This window comes from Penicillium waksmanii (assembly GCF_028829765.1).
Source record: "Penicillium waksmanii strain IBT 27052 chromosome Unknown utg000008l:1.0-5622682.0:1.0-5626561.0, whole genome shotgun sequence".
In the NCBI taxonomy this organism is placed as follows: Eukaryota; Fungi; Ascomycota; class Eurotiomycetes; order Eurotiales; family Aspergillaceae; genus Penicillium; species Penicillium waksmanii.
The window spans coordinates 5,511,305-5,520,972 of NW_026643254.1; the positions used below are offsets into that span (position 1 = coordinate 5,511,305).

The 9,668-nt window shown below is 45.4% G+C and overlaps 5 protein-coding genes across 5 annotated transcripts; 4 read left to right on the top strand and 1 right to left on the bottom strand.

Annotated features, from left to right (window-relative positions):
* Positions 1 to 456, top strand: N7481_010340 (uncharacterized protein; the record flags this gene model as incomplete). The annotated part of the gene is made up of 2 exons (XM_057269559.1): positions 1 to 204; positions 286 to 456. The coding sequence occupies 2 exons, from the start codon at positions 1 to 3 to the stop codon at positions 454 to 456; spliced, it is 375 nt and encodes a 124-aa protein (XP_057120236.1).
* A 51-nt stretch (positions 457 to 507) lies between these two features.
* On the bottom strand, positions 508 to 1,254 carry N7481_010341 (uncharacterized protein; the record flags this gene model as incomplete). The annotated part of the gene is made up of 1 exon (XM_057269560.1): positions 508 to 1,254. One exon carries the CDS (start codon positions 1,252 to 1,254, stop codon positions 508 to 510), a length of 747 nt encoding a protein of 248 aa, XP_057120237.1.
* A 3,603-nt stretch (positions 1,255 to 4,857) lies between these two features.
* Positions 4,858 to 5,838, top strand: N7481_010342 (uncharacterized protein; the record flags this gene model as incomplete). Its single annotated transcript, XM_057269561.1, has 1 exon — positions 4,858 to 5,838. The coding sequence occupies one exon, from the start codon at positions 4,858 to 4,860 to the stop codon at positions 5,836 to 5,838; it is 981 nt and encodes a 326-aa protein (XP_057120238.1).
* Positions 5,839 to 6,552: 714 nt separating this feature from the next.
* On the top strand, positions 6,553 to 7,292 carry N7481_010343 (uncharacterized protein; the record flags this gene model as incomplete). Its single annotated transcript, XM_057269562.1, has 2 exons — positions 6,553 to 7,213; positions 7,264 to 7,292. The coding sequence occupies 2 exons, from the start codon at positions 6,553 to 6,555 to the stop codon at positions 7,290 to 7,292; spliced, it is 690 nt and encodes a 229-aa protein (XP_057120239.1).
* A 361-nt stretch (positions 7,293 to 7,653) lies between these two features.
* On the top strand, positions 7,654 to 8,337 carry N7481_010344 (NUDIX hydrolase; the record flags this gene model as incomplete). The annotated part of the gene is made up of 1 exon (XM_057269563.1): positions 7,654 to 8,337. The coding sequence occupies one exon, from the start codon at positions 7,654 to 7,656 to the stop codon at positions 8,335 to 8,337; it is 684 nt and encodes a 227-aa protein (XP_057120240.1).
* Positions 8,338 to 9,668: the final 1,331 nt, after the last annotated feature.

Consider the following 9,668-nt stretch of genomic DNA (forward strand, 5'->3'; position numbering starts at 1 on the left):
ATGAACCCGATCAAACTCAAGCCCGTCGCCGAAAATATTCGCCTCAAAATCAAAACAATGATCCCTGAATTATCGCAGCAAAATCCCGAGAATTGTGCAGAAAGTTTGAAAACGGAGAAAAATGGGAACAAGACATATGGGGGAGATTTACTCGCGGAGCAGATATCTCTCATATCGAGACAACTCCCTATCCCTGATCCAGACGTATGTGAAATCACTTTCAATATGTCCAGGTGAAACTAATTTTCGAGTAGAACTGGGGCTGGCGTTTACTTTATTTCGCAGTGCCTACAACAGTTGGGAACGCGCGAAAAAGAGGATTCCTCATTCCGCTTTCTGAGGGTGTATTACGCGACGGGAGTCTCCAAGAAGGTTTTTATGTTGAAACTACTACGGATCCAGAAGTTGGTCCGCACACAGCAGCAATATTTTTTGTACCCAAATGATATCATGTAATAACAACGTTGCTCTTACGATCCTAGAGGTGGGATCAAATCAAATGGATTCCTACGCTGCTGAAACAGGCTGTAGATACAAGCTATTATGAGTAAATATATCTTGCCTCTGTGTTACCATTGGCATATCCTGATGATCATGTATCATCGACGCCTGTCTATCCACAGGTGGTATTGATGGAAACATATTCTGTAGTTGCATATTTGAAGAGGTAACATTTTCTGCCGGAAACATTGGTTGACCAATATCGTCGAACCTTGCCATGTTGGAAGTCCTAGTTTGGGACTGCCCGTTGAATGGCTCGCAAGCCTGCGTCGGCAGGATGGGTTGAAGCATGTCGTGTATATCCACCATGCTGCTATCCTCGAGAGAAGCGAAGCCCTGGGTCGGCAATATTGGCTGGATCATGTCATGAATATCGAGCATGTTGGCTATATCGATTTGAGACTGATGTCCGAGTGATCCAAAGACCTGAGGCAATACAGGCTGTGGTATGTCATGAACGTCGGCCATTTGAGTGTCTTTCACCTGGGACAGATCATTGGGCGGTTCACAGACTTGTGCTTGTATTTGTAGTATTGGCTGTATCATGTCGTGTACATCAACGATGTTCACAATCTCAGTCGAATTTTGTTGAGGATGATGATCAATTCTATCATTGAGTTGGATCGAGATGTTATGATCCCGGTGGTTTTGAAGCGACAGTGCTGGTGGAGAGGCCACTGGCGAAACATGGATGGACATTCCAGAACCATGAGCTGTGTTTTGATGAGGTGTAGACGGGTTTTGGTGCTGCATTTCTTTTGGCGGTTGTTGCACTACACGGAAACATTGTGTGTGTTGAAGAGTTTGCCCTTTTGGTTTGATTGGTAGAGTTCCCGCAGATATTGAGGCCGGTGTACTCACCTATAATAGAGTCAGGGGATCGGGATATGATGCCCTGAATCGATTCTGTGACTGCAGTCCACAAAAGAAAAAACAGATCGGCCGCTAATATCTCAAAATCCCCCCCTGTTATCCAAGTCTAGAATCCCACCATCTTGGATCTGTTGGATTATCTTATCTCTATCCGACCCTGAGAGATTTAAGACTCTTATGCTATTGGCTGGTCAGTGATTTAGGCTTGCAAACTTGCTTTTTTGACGAACAACTCATCATTGCAACGCTCAGGTAGACAAAAAAGGTTCCCCAGGTGCGACTCTTCATGGGTGTTAGAGGCCCCAATACTTCGACAGAGTAAATCAATCCTTCGACCCAGATCTGTCCATCGAATGATCTTGGATTTGATGATATCAATGTCACAACTAATCAAGCCGGAATTTGATATTATTGTTGCCATATCAACAACATTATTGGACCGCATATATTGTAGGCCCAGTCGCTCTTTGAGTCGGTAAAATACGACTTTGAGGAAGCGTGCACGAACAGTGTCAATAGCCCCGCGGCATTCTAGTTGCTCCAGATATCGGTATGCTTGGGCCATGGGCGAAATAGTGAGTTCTAGCACATTGCCATCTTCTTGGAAAATCATGGACGGATTTTGCATCCACTGAGGTAAGTATGCTAGCAAGATCTGCGAGGGGTCTGACCGAAAATAATGATTCTTTGTCGAATTATTTTTCGGGTGACGTTTTTGGAGAGGCCTTCGACCGATGCTTCTCCTGGTTTTTTCGGGAATATGTGCCCAGAGTTCTCGAAGGGAGCGTACAAACTGATTTATCTTAGTTATGCAGCGACGAGGTGGGATAAAAATACCTCTGGTTTGGAAAGCAACGCATCGACATTGATTTTCTCGCTTTCTCCAGCATTGTCGTGGGCTGCAGATAAAGTATCAATTATTATTTTGCTATGAGATAAATCCATGATGGCAACGACACGAGACGTCACGGATGAGACCTCGTCATGATTTTGGGGAAGAAGTAAAAGGGTGTAGATCACGTGGCGCCAAGCGGCTTCAACGTAATCCAGGAGGCAAAAAGATCTTTTGGAAAAATAGCGGCTGCAACTGGCAGATGATTGGAACTAGCCGTGACCATTGTGCATGTAGCGCAGCACATGGCCACGAATCAGTACTTTTGGAGCCAATAGAGTATCTCGTTAGGCCCCCTGTCCTTGACGATGTAGGCTCCTTGAGACATTTGATTCGCTGGTAAGATGATGTGATTCGTGTGAAGCGTGAAAACGCAAGTGGTCCTAATGTATGCCAAGACATTTAGTGTTCAAGGAGAGTAGATGCCATTCAATGATACCTTTAGCGCAAGCGGTTCGTGCTGAGACAATGACCTTGCTGAACTCCTTTCCATGATCAGGCCTAGTCTGGACTGGCGTGAAAAGCAGGACCCAGTGCATCGCTACATCGTTGCGTGGAAATTTGCTATCTGCACCGATGTATCATCTTTTGGTTTAAACTTATATTAGTAATTTTTGGCGATCTGTATACATATAAGACGCGAAGATTAATTGCGGTTGCTTCCGGCATAATCCACTGAGCAAGAGATACCGATATAATATTCAGGTCATAACGACGGTGCTTGCAACATACCTGCCGTCAATTTCTTGATTTATTTGTCTGCCAAAACAAGAATTGCCATGGCAGGTTTTTGCCCTGAATAACCGTTCCAGGGGCAAAGTGGAGCATGGCGGCATCTCGGGCCAAGGCGGTCCAATGAAATTGAGCGAACAAATATAATACACCCCGCTAATCCGGATTTGGCGAATCTCTTTGTTGCCAAAGAGCATGCGCTGCGCTCCATCTACCTCACAATAGGATGTAAATTATGCCAGACCCCAAAATTCTACTTGATCATTTACCCCTACGCAACACGAGAGAGTTTGAGCTGGACTTTTTTTCTATATTCCAAGTTTGAAAAGCATTAGAGGATGGGATGATTCTATGTGATGTACTGTTTGTGACAGATCCGAGCTCCAGATACTGATTGATTGCGAGTGTAAATTGACGCAGCCTGGTGTATCACCAAAACAATTCTAAGCCATTTCAACAAGTGTTCTACCTGCCCATATCGGACTAGATATAAAAACCTCTTGTCTATCATCTGAACGTAGAATCTGCTACTTCTTTTCATATTCAAATGGCTCCCGAATATCGCCATTACTTGTCTCCAGATGACTCCTTGATACCAATAATAAATGCGTGGTGTATGAAATATCTCCGTCATAAAAGTCGTTGTGCTAACCTCAACTTTCAATAAGTCACCAAACATAGGGTCACCAAATTGCATCCTCCACGTATTCAGATAAAATTTATGGATGTTGCCCAGTACATTGCCGCAATTTCGAACAGAGAGATTTCGAAAGAAAACCTAAGCGAGGTACTCGACGGGTGCATAAAATATGCACCTCCTAGCCTTGTTAACAGGCTCATGAGCGAGAGCGAGCAGGACCAAGATACGGAATGTGTCATAGCCGTTGTACAACTTCTTGTGAATGGATTCATACCGCCAGCGGAATTGTGTCCCTCTATTCTTGGCATATTCCTGGGGAAGGATGGATCTGAGTTGACCAACGAGATCCTACAGACGCGGACAGTGGATGCCGACTGCTTTGCTCAAAATTTGGGGCGACTCTCTGATAACTTGGAATGAGTGGTGGTACCAAAGATTTTTCTGTACCTGAGACTTTCCTCATTTGCAACGGTGGATTGCTTAGACCCCTTATTTTCTTCGCCACCTAGTCAGAAAGCAAGCTATGGCTTGGTATACTTCCAATTAAAGTCTAGTTTCCAATATATCAAAGACAATGAAGATCTCATAGGGCGCTCCTTCATAAATAAACAGTTCCATCCACCGGTCCACTGCCACTGCGATTGACAATCCAAACCTATCTACAAACAGAACAATGAGTAGCTCTACGCTGGCCACTTCAGCAAAGTTTGCTCTGGGAAAATTGAATCTTCTTCTGGTATGGTGTGAAAAGTCCTTTAAGTGATCTCCTTTGACTGAAATACCTAGATGAGCAATGGATCAGACTGGGTCATTCACTTCAAAAGGGAAACGATAAACCAGAAAGTCCAAGAATCGCTTCACATACGAAATGAACATGCAACGTACGAAATCAGAGTATCCGAGACAGCAAAGATGTTTGGTGGAGAAATTCAAGTCGATAAAAGGGTTGTGACTGTGAATAGTCCTGTGTGCTCATCAGACTTGACTTACGGCACCCAAAGTCACATTCATTTTTGAAGATCAAAGCGATTGGTTGGATCGATTTTGCGAGAAGCTTCGTCCGCTCATCCTGCCGGTGGTAAAGCTGCAGCCAAGACATAGCTCAGCGTCTGAGTCAGGAGACATGAGCTAGATAATTAGCTTGAATGAAATGCCTTCTGGAAAGGGGAGACAACTATCCATCTGCATCACCCTCTTTCTCCGTAATTGATATCACTCCATGGAGTTTGCCGACGGATTCTTCAGTGAAGAAAAGCCTCAAATTGGCGATGGAATTCGCAGCTACGGGTGGCTTTTGTCACAAATTGATTGCCTTTTCTGCTCCGACACATTCAAATCGAAGCAAGCGCTGTATCACATCCTGGGATACTATGAGCAGGCCGACCCCGATCTTCGCTTTGAGTTGGACAGTTTTCTACAAAGCGACTGGGCTCGTCTGTCTGCTCTCGCCCGTTGGAACCTTTTTCCCGACTTCGATCGAGTTGTAGACAGCCAGGAATGCCTGCAAAGCGAGCAAGAGCATCCAGATGTTGCCTCGTGTTGTGCATATGAGTCCCCAGAAGCCTTCCAATTTCTGATCCGACAAGGCATTATTCGGCCATGCTACTACAACAGCTTTGGACACAGTCTCTTCCTTCTTGCCTTTCAGGAAAACGCTATTGAAACGATAAAATACATGATATCCACGATGAGTCCGATCCATCTTCTTGCTCCTGCATCGGTGGCAGAAACGTGGGATGGGAGGCCAATTCTTCAACTAGCGGCGACGAACGCGGTTGTGTTTTGTATCTGTTGGGAAAAGGTCGACCAAATGCAACAGGAATTGGAAGAAATCCTCCAGGAAGATGAAATCCGCAGCATTTGCCGATTTGCAAGCATAGGCCTAGCCTCTCGTTTGAACCAAAGAGGTATAAATCTTGCTGGTGTGGTGAAGAAAGATTCTTCTCTTTGGGTTGAGATGATTTGCTATCATTTAGAACCAACATCTCTTTTTGACTGGCTTTGGATCAACAATTGCCTACCTCCGCAAGACTTTCTTCTCTTTCATCCGGATCCCGATTCCGCTTTGGACTGGCTTTTGGCAAACAATTTCCCATTTCCATATGCTGGACATGGCCAAGAGTTTCTTCGGGAATTTGCGATCCACTGTGGCAGGATAGATGCGGCCCATTGGCTGTCCTTCGATAGGGTAGCAGCCTAGCCAACTAGCGAATCGTGAGACAATTTTTGAGTCACCAGCCGGAAAAGAGCATGCAATTTTGGAACATAAGATGTACTATAATAAGCCGATAAGCAAATAGTCCAGAGAAAGAGGTGTCGCGTATCTGTTCTATGAAACTTTTCCCGCAGAACTCAGTGGTAGACTGAATATCTTTTCTCCGGCCAGAACATTGCTTTGGAGGGATCCACAGCTCAGGCATTTTAGCGGTGTTTTCTCGCAGATTCCACAGCTCCAAATGACTGAACTACATATTCGGTAGTCTGTTGCATCAGATCTGCTTGGCCATTCATCTCAATAGGCCACGTTCCCATCCTGGATAATATTTCAAGACAATAAAAGCTCACCGATAGCCTCTAGGCTCGAGCGAAATCCACTGTGTAGTAGAATTCCTCATAAGAAAACCAATCAAAAAGCTTTCGAGAATGATTTTATTTGATAATTGACCAGGTGTACAATCTCAATCGGATTTTTCTTGCACGGCACTAACGAACGAAGCTCGATTCTATACGCTTTTGACACGATATCTACAAGTAAACATGCGGGTTCGATCTCGTACATAAAAAGGATCTCGTCTTAGTTCTCCTAGATCTGGGTACAAAACAATCAGCTCGATAGGCATCTCTCAAAGCCTAAGAAGAATATACCCACTCCTATCTCGTTCCCATCCTCGCTAGCCATTGCTACGACTCCAAGATGTACTACATTCTGAGAGAGTACTGCGTTTTAAAAGATGTAGCAAAGAACTCAGGACTGGGGTTCATCTGCGTTGCATGTGATCTGGGGTTTCGCGACCAGGACGTGCTCTACAGGCATTTCGATACTATGAAGGGCCAAGACAACGTCCACAACGGATTGTCCAAGAGAGAGGGAGATTTCCCCCTATTTTTGGATAGCTATAGGATAGCTATGGGCTGGGAAACCATCTCAGATGGTGATTTTCCAATCGAATTCAATCAAACGGGACGACGACCTGGACGTCGGCCATTCTACACCTTCTTCGAAATCGAGTTTGTCCTGGAAAAAAAGGGCGAGGTCAAATTCAACACCCTGGAGAAGAGTCTTGCGATCGTGGGGAGAATTGTCAGGAATGCCGAAAAGGATTATCTGTGTCCTCTCTGTTTGCTTCTCTGCAGCACCACCAAAGCGTTTTATTATCATTGCGACCAAATGGAGGATGAAGTCCACACGGGCCTCGCGTACAAGGGCCCAGATTGCCAACTGTTTCTTCCTCATTACTTTACTGCCCTCAAGGCAACAGTACCGGAGAAAGTATTGCCTTTGGGTAGGGGTCGACAGGGTGCATACTCGTTCCATGAGTGTTTCCGGCTGGAGTTCGTCATGAGATGGAAACAAGGTGAGTGAACTCAAGAGGCGATCCAGTGATTGGTCCTAACTATACGACAGTGGATTCGACCAAAGACCTTGGAGTATGACCAGTTTTAGCTTCGGGCGTCTAGCTACGATCTCTTGAGTCCCATAATCACAAAGCCTAGGCACGGCGATCGTTAGTGACTAGTGATGCAGGGGCTGATGCTTGCAGGAGCTGGTGTTCGCCAGTCAGCCCCCGCAATGCGGCGTAATTAATGTTTTTGTATTGTCATTTTGCTCTCCAAATAAAATTTTTATCCTTGTGATCATCAGTCGCTTGATCCAGAGGCCCTAAAGGGTTTTAAACATCATCTTTGCAGACCGAAAAGCCCTCCACTGTCGAATCACACTTTATTCCGAACGCTTCCAGAATATATATATCGCTTGGGTGTTTCCAAAATTTGTTCGAAAGAACTTTCACCCATCATGTCATATACAATCCTATCTATCGAAGAAGTGGATGTTTCCCTTTCCGCGCTCCTTGCCAAAAGCAACAACATCGAGAGGGTCAGTGGTGGAGCCATAATACTTAGCTTCCGTCCGGATGATCCATCTTCTCCACACGTCCTACTTTGCCAACGCTCTCCCAACGGGAGAGATGACGATGAAGAGCCGAAGATGAATTCTTTCCCTGGTACATGGGAGGGCCCTGGCGGTGGTGCACTGCCGGAGGACAGGAGCATTCTGGGAACCACGGTACGCGAGACTGCCGAGGAAACTGGATTGGTGCTCTGGGCGGCTTCCAATCGGGTCTACTGTGTTACATTCCCTCATAAAGATGTTTTGATGGCAAAATATTTGGTCATTGCAGAGACTAGCGAGAAAACCAACTGTCGACGTTTGTGGTCCGATGAACACGACGGACCTCGTGGCTCGGATGAAAAACCAATCCGGCTGAGGGACGACGAACACCTCGACTACGTTTGGGCTACAGAAGAGCAGATTCGAAACTGCATAAATTACGACCCGAGCGAGAAGAAAATAGCAGGTCTTGTCATGATCCAAAGCAACAAGGATGTTCTTCTGGACTTTTTCTCGTGGCTGAAGGAGGATGCTGCTTGCATGGAGTATCCTCTGCCTGAGCTTCCACTGCAGAGCGATCGGAGATAGGATCTGATTCGACATACCCACTAAATACAGTTAGTAACTGTTTGAATTGTGGTATCAATTTCTGTCTCTATTTATACACATATCTCGGGACCACTTTGCATCAATTGAATGGTGAGGTCGGTCTGCGGAGTATGAGGAGCAGTGATATCATGAAGAACTGAATCGGTGGGCCTCGATTTCCGGCTAGTTACATACCACCAATACTCTCTTTTATTTTCTGGTAGATTTAGCATAGCAAATGATCACGCAGAATCTGGTAAGGAAATTTCTGAATAGGGCATATCGATACAAGAACCCAAAAAATGCCTCTAAGAGAGAGGGAAATTGCATGCCTGCCATGCCGACGGCGGAAGATTTGTTGTGGGCCTAACGTTTCCGGTCCGCGCTCTGTGGCCACTACCATCGCTCCAATAAGAAAGTGATATCACATGTCGTGTTGGAATATAGTCGCCAACTATAGGAAGCGATGCTGATATAAAGCTTACGCCCCAGGAAGGTAACCATTTGGTCTGTAGCAAATCGTTGATCTTCAAGACCTCGGGATCAATGCCACGACCTGTTCTACTCGGGTATTCTGCCGTTGTCATGTTTTGCAGCAAGGGTCTACGAAACCTGAGATTTTGGAACCGCCGGCGGTGCGATGAGAACTTTAATGAGGTACGTCCTATTGATATTTTGGATTTCATAAGCTAAAGAGAGAAGTAGTTCATCATTTTTGTAAATGCAGTATGCTTGGAAGACAAGATGAGGGTTAAATTCTGGCGGAATGGCGAGCTCAAAACATGCCCGTGGGCCGAGTACGAAGCCATCGGAGAGGCTGCGACTACAGCTGTAGTGACAGCTCAGTGGAGCTGTCAAGGTCTACAAATATTGGCTTGGATGATGCAGCATAAGGAGATTGACCGCTATTGTGCACAAACTTACCTGGACCTGTTAGCTTCTCAGGCTTGGGAAGAAAGGTTTCATGTATCTCTCAGGCCCGGTAGAAATAAAGATGAGAGCAGTCAATTTGATTAGCAGTGTTCTAAAAATTTCACACCGGCAAGAGTGATGTGTCGAGAGGATAGACCGAAGTGCTGGTCAAATTCAGCTCATAATAACCTAGGTTACCCTTGCATATTCTCAATGGAAAATTGAAAAAAATACCTCTCGGGTCAGCTTCCTCGGCTTCTGACGCATCCCTGGCTCAGAAATTATTTTAGCCCTGGGAGCTCGAAATGCAATTTCTTTTCAGTATTCCTGCTCTACGCATTATGAGAATCTGCATGATTCTTAGAGCCAGAGGCTGACGCTTCCTCCGCAGCCATCACTTTAAATTCACAATATCCAGC